The 14,987-nt window shown below is 41.9% G+C and overlaps 1 protein-coding gene across 1 annotated transcript in view; it reads left to right on the plus strand.

The window, feature by feature from the left end:
- GRK3 (G protein-coupled receptor kinase 3) overlaps positions 1 to 14,987 on the plus strand; it is a 98,246-nt gene that overhangs the window by 53,701 nt on the left and 29,558 nt on the right. The window contains exons 7-11 of the mRNA XM_024741391.1: positions 962 to 1,053; positions 3,455 to 3,554; positions 10,012 to 10,090; positions 11,819 to 11,949; positions 14,126 to 14,220. Coding sequence (XP_024597159.1) covers positions 962 to 1,053; positions 3,455 to 3,554; positions 10,012 to 10,090; positions 11,819 to 11,949; positions 14,126 to 14,220 — 497 coding nt within the window. The remainder of the gene's footprint in view (positions 1 to 961; positions 1,054 to 3,454; positions 3,555 to 10,011; positions 10,091 to 11,818; positions 11,950 to 14,125; positions 14,221 to 14,987) is intronic.

Consider the following 14,987-nt stretch of genomic DNA (forward strand, 5'->3'; position numbering starts at 1 on the left):
TGGCATGCCGCAGCACGGCCAAAAAAAAAAAATCCCTTATATCTGCTGTGGATCTTCCTTGTGCTTGAGTTCCTTTAGCAGACGTGGTATCCTCATGTCTTCACGTCCTCATGTCCTCTGAGCCCCAGACATGAAGCTAGTGGGCCAGATGCCCCTCCCTGGCTGCAGACATGATATTTGAAGGGTTGTCTGGGGAAACCCTTCAAGCATCTGACCCTTCATTTGCCAGGATACATAAACTAGTAGGCATTTGCTGTTATCTGATGGCCTCTTACCACGAACATGGGACTATCTATCTGCCTTTGTACTGTCTGATGCCATGAAAACTGCTTAGGAAGCAGGGCATTGCTGGGATGATACTGACAAAGTGCTTATGAATAAAGCCTCTTCATAGAGTTACTCCCACTTGGTCTGGTTTCATGCTCACATGCCCAGCATGAGTCCTCTCTACTCACTGACGTTATTGATAAAACATTCACACGGCCAGCATCTGTTGGGCTTTCTGATCACATGGCCCACGGTTAGGAAAACATAGATGGCCTTGACGTGGGCCTATTTTCCTACCATTACGTTCCTGGCCTTGCTGAACTGTTCCCAAACTTTAGACTTCAGAGTAGCTGATGTTGCTTTGTGTTTTGAGTGGAAATTTCACATTCACTTGTCTTCAAAGCGTACATCGTCCAATATAAGATTTATGAGATCGGAAAACGAATCTAACTCGGCTAGCACTGTGTCGTCTTCCCATTTGCCTCCGTGGTGTGCATTCTGTGCAGTCTGCATAGAAGGTGGTTCTAGAACGTTCTGCCACCTTGTGCTTCTCACCGCTCAGTTTGAGGGACCAGTCACGGAAAGGGCAGGTGTATCTGAATCGCTATTTTAATAACTGTATATGTTTTACATGAAAACAACAGCATCATTTTTATGCAGTTTTACGTTTCCATGTCGCATTTTGAATTCACAGTTGACCATGAATGATTTCAGCGTACATAGGATTATTGGACGAGGAGGATTCGGTGAAGTATATGGTTGCAGGAAAGCAGACACTGGAAAAATGTAAGCTTTCTAGGCTCGTATATTTTGCTGGGAATATTAAGAGAATTTTATGCTCGCATCAAAAGGAAACCCCTGTGTAGATTTATGGAAGCCCATGATCTCACTCCTGCAGTAATTTACCTCAGAAGGAAATAGGCTGTATTTTGTAAAGCATAGCAAACGAGATGATCTGGAACTGCTGCCTCTTAGGGCTAAATGGGAAGGTAACCAGAAGCCGTGTATCGGGAGCCTGCGGTGGTTCAGGCCGTGGGTGAGGAGCCAGGAATCCAGAGGTGGCCAAGAAGGGGCGTTATGTATGGCCTCCCAGTCCGATCAGACTGCAGAGAATTCTCTGCTTTGCAGGGGAGAGACATTCTCTTCTGACCCACCTGTGATTTAGCATGTGCAGTTTGGGGTGATAGAAAACGTACCTTCCAGTTCTGTGCTGCACGGTGGGCTTTCTGATCCTAAATGATGCACTTTACTTGTCGTTCGTTACCTTTCACTAAATTTTAGTTTTACTTCATCATAACTGCTTGTCGAGGTGTCGAGGATGCCCAGTCTGTCACGTGTTGTTGTTAGAAGTAAATAATATCAATTTGTCTCTTCATACACATTTACGATTTCACCCGACTCTCGGAAACCGCCAGGGCGTGGTAAATAGTCTTCTATTTTATAGGTTAAGGGTAGATGCTTCTCAGGAGTCACACAGCTAGGAAGTGGCCAAGCTCAGCTCCCATGAACCCTCGAGCACGTCCTTTGCAGCCTCCCAGCTGCCAGTGACAGTGACCTGCCACCTGCCCTTGGGGGCGGGAGGCCCTCAGCTTGCTTATTCTGAGGGGTTCAAGACCTGTGGGTGCCACCTTCTCTGTGGTCTGCAATCCAAAGGTCTTATTAAACATCATCACAGCAGGGTGGTGATAGAAGTAGTATGAGGCATTTTGAAAATTCCTTATCATAAAGAATATTTCAAGAACACGTCACTTCATGTGTGCTCTGTTGGGCTTTGATCCCATAATTAAGCCAATATTTGATCCCATAATTAAGCCAATCAATGTCTCGCAAATGGATTTGTCATACAGAACTCCTGGAAGAGTGGATAAAAATATCAAATTTGAACATCTATCTCTGTTTTGCTGTAACTCATAACATTATAAGTTGTAGGTAAGTTAGGAATAAGTGGATTTTGTGTGTCCTACCACAGCCAGACAACTGGTATACCTGGGTGTTGTGAAAGAGTGTATCATTGGGAGTTTAGTCATGCATGCAGAATTCTCAAGTCCCCAGAACCCTTGTAAAAATTTCCTTTCAGCTTTCCCTTGTCCTGCTGAAAAAGCATCTGCTTTCTTTTTTTTTTTTTTTTGCGGTACGCGGGCCTCTCACTGTTGCGGCCTCTCCCGTTGCGGAGCACAGGCTCTGGACGTGCAGGCTCAGTGGCCATAGCTCACGGGCCCAGCCGCTCTGCGGCATGTGGGATCCTCCCAGACCAGGGCACGAACCCGTGTCCCCTGCATCGGCAGGCAGACTCTCAACCACTGCGCCACCAGGGAAGCCCAGCATCTGCTTTCTCTAACCTGTAATTACAGAGTGTGCTGAGTAACATGTCTGTATTTCCTTAATGTGAGTTTGTTCCAAATCTTCAAAAATCTTAAACTGTCAGCGGTTTCTTCTCAACTAACTTTAATATAACTTGAATATAAAAATCTTACTGATTCTTTTTATTATTTGAAATATGATAACTTAAGTATAGATTTAAAACAAATCAATAAAGTGCCATTTTAGGACACGGAGTTTTGGACACACGTTTTCCCTTCCCATTTGGTCAGTCATCAACATTTTAGAGTCTTACACTCTACGAGCTTATTAAATCTTGACCAGTGCTGAATTCACAATTCCTAAATGCTAAATATGACATGTACAGCACCTCCACAAAACACACACACACACACACACACACACACACACAGTGGTACTAGGCAGCGGCAATACATACAAAATTTATTTCCCTGAATTTTATATCCATCTACTTTATGCTCTTATTTAACTGAAACATCAATTCATATAATAATAGAAATATCTTGATTATTGCTTGATTTTTTAAAATAGCCTTTTTATTTTACAGTTATTTTAGGTTTACAGAAAAAGTGCAGAAATAGTACAGGATGTACTATGTACCCCGTGTACCCCATGCCCAGTATCCTCATCTTACTTAGTGTGGGACACTCGTCACAATGAATGAACAAATATGTTATTATTGACTGAAGTCTCCACTTGATTCAGATTTCCTTAGTTTCTGAGAAGCGTTTTGCTTCTTTAAAACACTCAGCACATCTTTAGAAACTTCCCCCAGTATGATGCGTATCGTTTAATCTGTTTAGGTGTATTCTCAGTGCAGATTTTTTAATGATATTTATGTTTCTAGGTATGCGATGAAATGCTTGGATAAGAAGAGGATCAAGATGAAACAAGGAGAAACCTTAGCCTTAAATGAAAGGATCATGTTGTCCCTGGTGAGCACAGGAGTAAGTATTCAATTTTCAACACTCTTGGGTTTGTTTGTTTGTTTTTTGGTTTTTGTAGCAGGACAATTTATTTAAAATACAGGCTTTTTTTTTTTTTCTGGTGAAATATGCGGCTAGCCAGTTCTTGGGGGGATTAGAATTTAGAGCAGGGAGCAGCAGCCTAAGTTAGTATAAAGAATAATTCAGGTATTACCTCTGTCTAATTTGGGAATTAGGAACGTACTAGCCGCCATCGCTGTGCACGCTGACAACTTGTCCCTTTAGTGAGTATTTATGACTTCCTTCTTTGTGGAATATGGTTGCAGAGATGGCAGAAAATAATCATATCAATGACAAAAAAAAATCACTTGAGTATAGTTAAGAATTGGCTGCGTGACTGAGAAAGACTAAGCCAGAGAAGAAAAAGTAAGAGAAATGTAGCTCCCATCCTTCACAAACTGATAGAGAGGAAGTGACTTGGCTTAGTCAAACCCCAGTTGTCCCTTCAGGGTGCTCCCCAGGCCGTGTTTCATTTGGAGGGAACCTTATCTTCTCAGCACTTGCTACTTTTACCTGCTGTGGACGCTGGCCTTTTCCATTTCCAGCACTACGTTTCTGCCTGTTCGATGTTTTATTTGCATGTCAGGCTGTCATTTTTAGCTCGGCATGTGTAAAAGCAAGCTTTTACGCTGTGTCATCTTGACTTGCAAAGCAGTGTCCCGTTCTGATTTCTTTTCCTGTTAGTAGTATCACCCAGGATCAAAACCTCGGCTTTTATTTACCTGTACAGATGTATATAAAGACACCCAGAAAAACCCACCATCCCAGGAACCTGGGCAGTGCCCATGTGTCCTGGCAAGTGAGACAAGGGCCCCCAGGGGAGGCGGGATGGTGCTTCCAACTATCATAGCTGGGTTCTAAATAAGGTCATCTTCACACAAAGGTTTTGAAAGACTCGAATCTTAATGGTGACTCAAAGAATTCCTTTCAGTTAGTTAGCAAGGAACCTGAGACCCAGAGACATCATTTCTTTGCCCAGAGTCCCCGGACTCCCTGGACAGCCCCAGTGTTCTTTTCTCATCCCTTTGTAGGCTCCATGTTTTGTTGTTTGTCACCTGTATTCATTGTGTTGGTGTTTATATTATTCTAGCATTAGTTTTAAGTGGTTCTGGAAAGTCTATTTTGCTATCGAAGCCAATGAATATCATAATTTAGCTCAACTATAACAGATGAAAATGCCATTGCTATAAATAGTAGTGTCTAATTATGTGCCTCTACGTGCCAACGTATGGACATTAAGCATTTCAAATAAGAGTTACCCTGTGTGCATGGCCAAGATTTTAACTGATTGGAATGGAATCTGAGTGGCCTGCACACTGTATTGGAATCAACGTGAATAGCATTGGCTTCTAGTATCTCTTGAAATGTCTGTGTCTTCATTTCAGACATGGATGTGTGTTTACTGCAGATTTTAAGTGCTTTATTAAAATACTAATTTTTAATGAGTTATCTCAAAGCCTTGGATATTTATTCACAGGAAAGCCTATGGAAAAAAATTTTTGGTGTTGGAAAAATATACGTACAATTTTAATTTTCATGTAGCATTTTTGTTTTACTCAGGTGAGGGAGAGTCGTTAAGTAGTTGTAGAGCTCCTCACTGGTCTACCCATAAGGGAATAAATTAAAAATTGGGGTTATATTGAGCTACTGCTTTGAGCTAATTTAAAAGACTTGTTTATATTTTTTATTCAAATATCAAAACTGTTTAGCATCTTAAACATGTATAAGTATATAATTTAAAGAATTGTAGTAAAGAATTGAAAAAAAAAAAGAATTGAAAGAATTGTAATAAAGTTATTTGGAATTGGTTTTGCCAATGAAAGGCCACGGTTTATAGGATTTAAGTAATCTTTAGTTTAAGATTGCCTCCTTAGGGGATGCTTTAGCGAGGCCTGTATCAGTATGATTTCCTAAGGTGTTGGCATGAAAATGAGCCAGAGTCACCCATCAGAGATTTCTGTTTACTAGAAGGTTGCTTTTCTCTTTCATTCTCAAATTGAGGATTCCTACTTCTCATCCCCCAAAGAGATAGTAGGAAGTACTGTTCCCAGTTTTATTCTGTAACTTTCGGGTAGTAAAAAGGGAATCAAGGACATGTATGTCCATGACTGGGGGGAGCCGTCAGCACTTTCATTAATTAAGTCAAGTGTTGTTCATGAGAAGCATTGCTCATTCATTCCTTGATCCATACTTGAGACCTAGATTGTGCCGGGCCCTCCACTACAAGACGGGGGTCCTGAAACCCTAGTTTGGTCCTTGTTCTTATAGAGCTGCATAGAGTGAGAGCAGCTGGTGTTTATTCAGACAGTCTCACAAATGCGTTGATCATTGGAACACGTGGCAAGAGGTAGGAAAGACAGGTCCACGGTGCTCAGAAGGCATTTAGCAGGGCGGAAGTATTGTCCACAGACGCTCCTCTGAAGTCAGAGGAGGTGCTGGGGCACACGTGGGTCCCGAGCACGGAAGTTCTGGGGAGTCACAGAAGGTCGGCAGAGGTGGGGTCAGAAGTGATAGGGTAAGGACCGCAAGATGAAGTTGTAAGGGAGAGAGGCAAACAGAGGCCAGACCAGACCAGAAAGAACTTTCTGGGCCAGTACTGAGGAGTTTTAAAAATCTTAAGAGCCGTTGGAAACAAAGTGTTTGAAGTAGGAAGATAACATGATAAGCCTTGCGAGTCTGAAAAGGTTCCTCTGACTGCAGTGCAGAGAAATGTTCTGAAGGATTACTTTACGGTCTGTTTTATCACAGTTTTAAATTCCTGCAAAATGCAGTCTATTTTGCTCACTAGGTAGGAAATCAAAGAAGACAGTTCCTTGCTGAAGAGCTTTTATTTAAGTATCCACCTGTAAAAAACCCCCTAGTTCTTATTTACCTTGAATTTGTAATCAAGGCAGAACATCTTAACCACAGTTATCTTTGAAACGGTACCAACACCATCATTAAACCGCTGCCTGTTTGCCCACTTGGGTCAGTGTTCAGTTCTTTGTGTCTCGGACCCCACCTGAGACTCAAGATGGTACCTGCTCAGGGCCTGAGAGATGAGGGATCATGGTCAGCAAATTCTGTAGAGGTAACCAAGTCAAATCCCTTCAGCGGAGCTTTTATTTCATGTTGCTATGGAAACTTTGCCTTCGTAAGTAGGGTAACATAGGACAGCTCTGCCAAGAGTCCAGGGTCAGAGAGCTGGGGTTTGAATCTTGGCTGGCTACCAAATTCCTTTGTGACCTCAGGCAAGACATTTCCCTTTTAGGGGGTGGGGAGTTTAGTTTCCTTGTCTTCAAAATAAAGAAATCGGACCACGTGATTTTTTTTTTTTTTTCTTTCTTTCTTAAGAGCCCTTTCTACTCCGGTGGCCTGTGATTCTAAATCTCCAATTCATGTCCCATCTTAATAACGTAGCATCTTAACTATACTTTGACCTTTTGCAGTTTTCTCAGGGCTGTCATCAGAATGATCATACACCATCATGTTCAGAAATACCCCCTTTCCAGGCTCTGTTTGTCCTCTGGGTGAAGTGAGTGGAGTTGCTCTCTCAAGCTGGGAAAGACCCAGGCTTTACTAAGTTCCTGGTCCACCCGCTTCTCTGCTCTAGAGATGAATTGTTCATCAGATCAGGAACCAGAGTATGTGGGGAACCCCATTAAGGAAGAAGCATGATATTTGGAGCAGAATGAGCCGTCGCCAGCAGACCGTGGAAAGGTCTGGTGAAACACTGGTGGGATTGCAAGTAGGAGGGTACCCGCCCACCGAGAACCACATGGCTTTTAACAGATAAAGGGCAATACCCTTATTTTACCTATTTAACACAAAATATATCTTAACATTAGTAAACGCTAACACCTCTCAACAGACCTCTCAGGAAAACTAGGTAACCACAAAATGAATTTCGTCATTCATTCTGGAGTAACTTCCTCCAGAAGATTTGTGAAAATTGAGTTCAAGTTCATGAATCTTGAGCACATAGGAATGTGTTAACACAGATTTATCTGTATGCCCTTGATCGACAGGTATGAACAATGTGAATTCTGTTTCAGATTGTTCCGTTGAAATTTGAATACTTTCTGTGGAATTTAATAATAATTTGCTTCTGTTAAGAAAGTGGTTATAGATATTTCATGCCATTTGTTATCTGAATCAGTTGAGTGGCAAGTGTACACTGTATATTTATCTCAATGAACCTAGTTCTAGATCTAGTGGGGCACTGATGGATTCTCACCAGGGAACACGTGTGTGTATCCAGCACCCACGTCAAGAGATAAAAAGTTACCGGTGTTCCAGAAGTCTCCCTGTGTCCCTCCCAGCCACTCACCCCACGCCCAAGCTAACTACTACCCAGATGTCTAAAACCGTAATTTACCTTTGCCCGTGTTGAAACTTCATATAAATGTACTCTTTTTGTGTCTGGCTTCTCTCACTCAGTGCTGCTTGTGAGATGCATCTGAGTCGTTGCTCTTAGCAACAGCGCCTTCTGTAGCTAAATAGCAGGGGTCACCAGGCTATGTGTGTGGCCCAGGGACCAAATCTGGCTTGTGTTCACAGCCCATGAACTAAGAATGGTTTTTTCCTTTTTAAAGCATTGTAAAGAAAAGAAACAAAGAAGAATATGTGATAGAGACTGGATGAAGCCCGCAAAGCTTAAAATATTTACTGTCCAGCCCTTTGCAGAAAATGTTTGGTGGCCCCTGTTCTATAGTATTCCATCATATAAATGTGCCACAATTCGTGTATCCATCCTCCTGTTGGTAGACATTGGGGTTATTTCCTGGTTTTGGGCTATTTTGAATAGTGCCATGAGGACCATTCTCATGTCCTTGGTGCACATGAGTCCAGGTTGCTGTTGGGTAAATACCCCAGGGTAGAAACGCTGGCTCATAGGCTTTGCAGGTAGTGATCAACTTTAGCAGATCCCACTGAACATCTTGTGAAAGTGGTAGTACCATTCTGCCTTCCCAGCGCCTTACTGGAAGCTCCATTAACTCCATACCTTTGTAACACTTGGCATTGTCAGTCTATTTAACGTTGGCCATTCTCATGGGTTTTAGTGATGACACATTGTGATTTTCCATTTGCGTTTCTTTAGGGAAAACTGAGGCCTAGCATCTGTTTATAGGCTTGCGGGCCGTTTGATACTCTCTTGTGTGAAGTGCCTACATTATTATTTTTATTGTTGTTGCTGCTCTTTTGCCATTTTTCTACTGGGTTGTTTGCTTTTTCTTTATTGATTGTTGAGAGTTCTTTATATATTCAAGATATATATGGATTGCAAATATCTTCTACCATTCTGTGACTCACCTTTTTACTCTCTTACTGGTGTCTTCTGAAGAACAGAAGTTCTTACTTTTATTTTAGTCTAGCTCACCAATATTTTTATTGTTAGTGCTTTTTGTGGCCTGTTTAAGAATTCTTTACTTCACCCTAAGGTCCTGAAGTTGTTCTCTTTGGTTTTCTCCTAGAAGCTTTATTGTTTTACCTTGAGGTCTATATCCACCTGGGGTTGAAGTTAGTGTGTGGTGTGAGGTAGGGGTGAATGTCCACAGCTGATTGTACAGATAGCCTGTTGCTCCGGCACCACTGATTGAAAAGGCCATGCTTTCCCCCTACCCTGCTGGGTCACTTTATTACAAGTCGAATGAGCATTTACATGTGGGTCTACTTCAGGATTCTGTTCGGTTCTACTGGTCGATTTGTCTGTCCTTGGGCTAGTTCCATACCGAATTACTGTTGCCTTACCGTAAGTCTTGATATCTAGCACTATGCGTTTTCCAGCTTTATTTTTCTTCGAGAGTATCTGAACTTTTCTTGGCCGTTTACATTTCCGTATAAATTTTGGGATCAGTTTGTCAATTTTCATTTTAATTAAGAGTGCATGGAATCTAGAGATTAATCTGAGGGAAAATTGGCATCTTTACAATTGAGTTTTTCTGTCCTCGGCTCTGGTACATTTTTCCACTTTCAAAAGCTAATTTAATTTCATTTTTATTCCCAGTGCTTCAAAACAGTAATATAGATAACATTTCCCCCCATGGTATGGTTCTTCCAACCTCAGAATCAGAGATTGAAAATGGATACTTGACTAGCCAGAACTGAAATGTAGACCAACAGAAAGACTAGTAAGGCAGTAATATTTTTCTGTAGAATCTGAGTCTTTTGAAGATGTAGATAGAGGAGTCATGATTGAATCAGAGTGACAGAGCACCTTTGAGTTCATCTCTAATTAGCAGTGTTGTGTCTCGGTGCATTTTTCCACGGAACCAGACCCACTTTCCTGGGTCTGTTAAACTTACCAGGTAGGTGTCTGTGTTTCATGCACGGGGCAGTGGCATGGATAAAAAAAAAAAAAAGTGTAGATGGTGTTTGGCAGTAGATGCGCTTTCCAGGGCAGCTTTTGCTTTTCTTATATATATTTTTTTCACTCCAGGATTGTCCTTTCATTGTCTGTATGACCTATGCCTTCCATACGCCAGATAAACTCTGCTTCATCTTGGATCTGATGAACGGTGAGCAAGCCTTGGGAAGTCTGAATACACTGCAAGACTTTGCCATGATGTTGTTTGTTTGTGTTTTCATGATGTTTTATCTTAGCCTGCGTTGCTCCCGACAGACTGGCCATTTGGGTCTTTCAGGTAACTAAATTCCTCCTGAAGTTTAAGGAAACCTTTTATTCTTCAATTTTCAGTTCAACTTCATTTAAAAATGTTGACTGCCATTGCCCTCTGGCCCTCCCAGTCTCTCCCCAGGAAGTTGCATTTTCTAGAAAAGATTTTCATAAAATAGTTAAAATACAGTGAAACTTGATTTTCTGGAATGCAACTGGCCTGGATGTTTAGTTTGCGTGTTCCTGGCCCTCAACTTTTAGGAATGAAATGCCTCCTAAAGATACATAGGCTGAAGACAGAAATGTGTTTAAAAACCAACTTTGAAGGACTGACTTTGAGCCAGGACAGATTTTAGCCCAGTCTTCTATGCGTTTAGCCCAGTTCCACTGTACATTGATCTTTTAAACTGTGACTGATGACCCAGAGAATGATGAAAGAGTTTTAGCTAGAAAAGTAGTTTTTTAATACTAGAAAGTGACATGATATATACTCAAAGCATTTTTGGTAACGAGAGCTGAAATTAAGATGTACAGTTCAACAAATGAAATACCTTTTTTGAAATTCACTTGAAGTTTTATTACATTTTGAGTGTTTGATTTAAAATCAGACCTACCCAACAGCGTGAAGGAATTTCCACACACGTTATAATGAGCAGACACAGCCAGACACAGCAGCGTGTCCCCTGTGTGAGTCTATTTATGTGACCATCAGAACTGGCAAAACTAATCTATGGGGGGAGAGGTTACAATAGAGTCCGACTGGCTTTAATTAGGGGCTGTGAGCTGATATACTGCCTGGGATGGGCATGGGAAGCCTTCAGCAATGCTGGAAATCTTCTACACCTTGATCTGGTAGTGGTTATACAGGAATATGTGTGTGTGAACAGGAAGGTACTTATAAAATCAAGGGCAATAAAGTTGGACACACATGAACTTTCGTAGATCAATTGAGGCTCTTCTTTTATACTTTATAAGAACATTCCCTTACCCTGTTTGTAGCCTTCTGTGTCTCTGTAACTTGAGGCCGTATGATGATTTGCCTTTTCCAACATTTTATTATGAAAACTCTAAACATATGGCAAAATTGAAAGAATTTTACTGGGGACACCCGAATACACACCACCTGGGTTTTACCAGTTAAAATTTTGCTGTATTTGCTTTCTCATATATCTATCAATATGATCAATGTGTTTGTTTTGTTTCCTTACTATTTATTGTCCACAGAATGAGTTGCTAAGCCACCTCCTGGATCACTACATGGGTTGATTCAGTTATTAGCCAGAACGCAAGTAATCAAAGCAGATTAGCTAACCCTCCCTCCCCCTTGATGGTACATCTGGGAGCTGTGATACCTGTCAGAGAACGGTGGCTTTGTTTCATATCGTCCTGGCCATTGTCACATCTAAGTCTTCTCAATGTTTTAGTTTTCTCTAGAATTTTTAAAGCATTTGGTCAAATTAACAGAAATCAATGACACACACATATATATATATAGAGAGAGAGAGAGAGAGAGACAAAGCAGAAGCATAGTTTACCTTTTTCGACTGTATCATAACTATGCAGGATGACAGTGGTTTTTGTTCCCTTTAAATTAATGCACTGAATTTAAATTCCACGTCTCTGATTCCAGGGGGCGATTTGCACTATCACCTTTCACAGCACGGGGTGTTTTCTGAGAAGGAGATGCGGTTTTACGCCACAGAAGTCATCCTGGGGCTGGAACACATGCACAATCGGTTTGTCGTTTACAGAGATTTGAAGGTAAGGCCATTGGACAGACTCCTTCTGTTTATCGGACCTGTGCAATAGGTGTTGTATTGCAGTTGTGGTCTAACAGGCGTTTCCACCTCTTTCATGGTATCCTGTCATTTTCCTCGTCTCAGCCCCGATAAAGGCATCACCTTTGTGATGTCGGTCTCCTCCAGACTCTGAACTCTGTTCTAAGGACTCCATCCTACTTGTCCCTGTTACCTCCGTGCCTGGTGCAGCACATATGCCAACTCAAAAACTTTAATTGGTTAATTAGTGAAAAGCAGGGTAGGGGTGTTTTGTTGTCGCCCATTTTACAATTGATTGTAATTCCATTAATGTTCACTAAGCAACTGGCTCTGGCTTAGTGTGAGACCAGGAGGTGTACAAAGGTGAACTAGCAGAAAACATATATGTCTTACGGGAAGTATCGACCTGTGAACTAACACGTCGAAGGGCTGAGTTATAACTCATTTGTTAGGCAAGCCTGATCCGATCAGGGCAGAGTGGCTGACAGCCTGGAGAATTTCCCCCAAAGGGCACTCTCTGAGCCTCAGATTGTTTTGAATTTGCCTTAAAAAATCACTAATGGATTTTCAGATCCCTGAACTACATAGCCCCAGTCTTCCATGCTTGGGCTTCTTCCCTGTGGTTCTCTTTAAAATCTTACTGGACTTGGAAAAAAAGGAAATAAGCGCGTTCTGAGTTTTTCCATTCCAGACCATGATGCTTGGTCCCAGGTTCTGCGTTAAGGAGGGAGTTGGGAGTTTGCTTGGTACATCCGCGGTGATACTCATCTAGCCAGCCGCATGAAGATGGGGGAGGAGATAAACGGGACCTTGACAGACTATATAGAAATGATCGCGCAGATATATAAAGGTGTAAATAATGGTGAGAAGAAAAATGATAGCCATGGCAACTTCCCAAGGAGGTTGGGAAGAGAGTGGGTTTGCCTCCTCTCTGCTTCCTTCTTAACCTGAACCCAGGTTAACCAGCTAAAATGTACACATGACGTTTCTTTGCTCGTGTGTTTTGATTAGCTTTTAAAGGTTACCTCCTAAGAATCTAAAATGGTGTCTTTTAGTGTTGGGCTTATTATGTTTTTCACAAGGGACTTTGTAACTTTTAAAGCCTCCTGCAAGGTTAAAGAATTACTCCCTTAGCCTTCTTCATATGAACATAAAGAAGAAAAACAGTATTTTCATCACATTAGAAATAATTAGCCACTGGTTGGCACATGACATTTTATTTCCTCATGGTGAGTTTTGCAGAAGAATAAAATACACGCCGAAGGCCCATGAAGCGCCATTGTGATACATTTTAATTTAAATCTATAACTGGTTTCTAATCATCTTGATGCAGTACTTTTGTCTTCTAAGCTATTTAGTAGGCAATGGTATTATGCAGTTTCTATTCAGACTTAATTCTAGTCATTCACGCTTCAGGTTTATAATGGCATGCCATTATTTTCCTTTCAAGCAAATCAATAGCTGATCTCCAGCAGAAAAATATCAAGATGACTGTAATTCAGTGTGTATTAGGGAGAGGAGCTTTGTTTTCCACGATCATGCTGACTAAATCTAATCTTAATGGATACGTCTCGTCAGAGTTGTGGTCAAAATCATATTTGGTCATTTGGTAGGGCCCTCTGTTGATTCTGTACTAATAAACAGAAATGACGTTTATCGGGATTAATGCGGCACTGTGGAATATTTTGATTTCTTTGGTCACTATTTGTATGTTTTTACAAGCTTCCTTTCTGTGCTGTGCTTCGTGGCTTCATTCTCTGAAGTCCTAGTAGTTACAGAGGCCAAGGAGCCTGTGGACTCACTCCCTTTGTGGAGAGACTGACCGTTCTGGCTGGATTGCACTTCTTGCTGTGAAAAAGAAATACTTTAACTCCGATAGACTGTGGTTGTAACCCTCCAGTCTTACCTGCCCTGTGTTCCATCATCAAATGAGTAGAATCCTTCCCATCTGTCATTACCACTTTCCTGCTGAAATTAACACAAAACATGTCATTGTCGGTATCATGCCCCACTTGGATGTGATGATATAATTAATGCTAGGGTTCATGTGTAGGAATGAACTGTGATAAAATAATGAGATATCAAGTGCCAATAGTTTTAGAAGTTAGCCCCTGGGACATCTTGGAGACTCTTGAAGATCACCTTCTCTTTCATTTTAGCCCGCAAATATCCTCTTGGATGAACACGGACACGTTAGGATATCAGACCTTGGTCTTGCCTGCGATTTTTCCAAAAAGAAGCCGCACGCGAGTGTGTGAGTAGTATAGCACCTCTGTCCCTGTCGTTTCCTAACTCAACTTGCCTATTCACTCAGATCCCGACGTGGTCATTTGTTCCCCCATTTTTTTCTTGCCAATAGCGATTTTCAGCATGTGGCAGTGCCGGGTCAGGGGAAGGTCCCGTATCCCAGGCTGTGGGAGAGGAGATAAGGGTGGTGGTGTGCTCGCTCTCACCAGTTGGGGGAACATGCAGGGACCCACAGTGTAGCTGCCCGGGGGCAGGGTGGTCTAAGGGAAAGATAGGGGCCTCAGCAGCAGACCCAAATCCGTGCTGGCCGTGTGACCCTGAGGCAGTCAGCGCACCTGCTTGACCCTCAGTCTCTTTATCTGTAGGGTAGAGGTAGTAATAGACCCCTGAAAGTTTATATGCCAAAGAAGGTGCACAGGCAATTGCGTAGAACTTTCCAAGGAAGGCCCAGAGGCCAGGTTTCTCTCTCCATGTACGTTTTCCTTCTTTTTCAAAAGTTTGGGGTTTTTTTGCTAAAAAGAAATTAGAGTTCTTTTTTTAATTTAAAAAATCATCTCCTTGCAGTTCAAGCTTTTAATGCAGGTCATATTGTTAGATCTGAATATTACATTCGTCCTCTAAACAACCATGCAGAGGAAGCTCCCTGACGCCCTGGCCGTCGGCCAGCACCTGTCCCCTCTCAGGGGACCCTAAGCTGCTTCCAGCAGTGGCCATGCTTGTTCTGCAAGTGTTGACACTGGCCCAAGGACTTCCCTGAACCTGAGATTGTTAAAA

Source organism: Neophocaena asiaeorientalis, unplaced genomic scaffold (assembly GCF_003031525.2).
Source record: "Neophocaena asiaeorientalis asiaeorientalis breed wild unplaced genomic scaffold, Neophocaena_asiaeorientalis_V1.1 scaffold648, whole genome shotgun sequence".
NCBI lineage: Eukaryota > Metazoa > Chordata > Mammalia > Artiodactyla > Phocoenidae > Neophocaena > Neophocaena asiaeorientalis.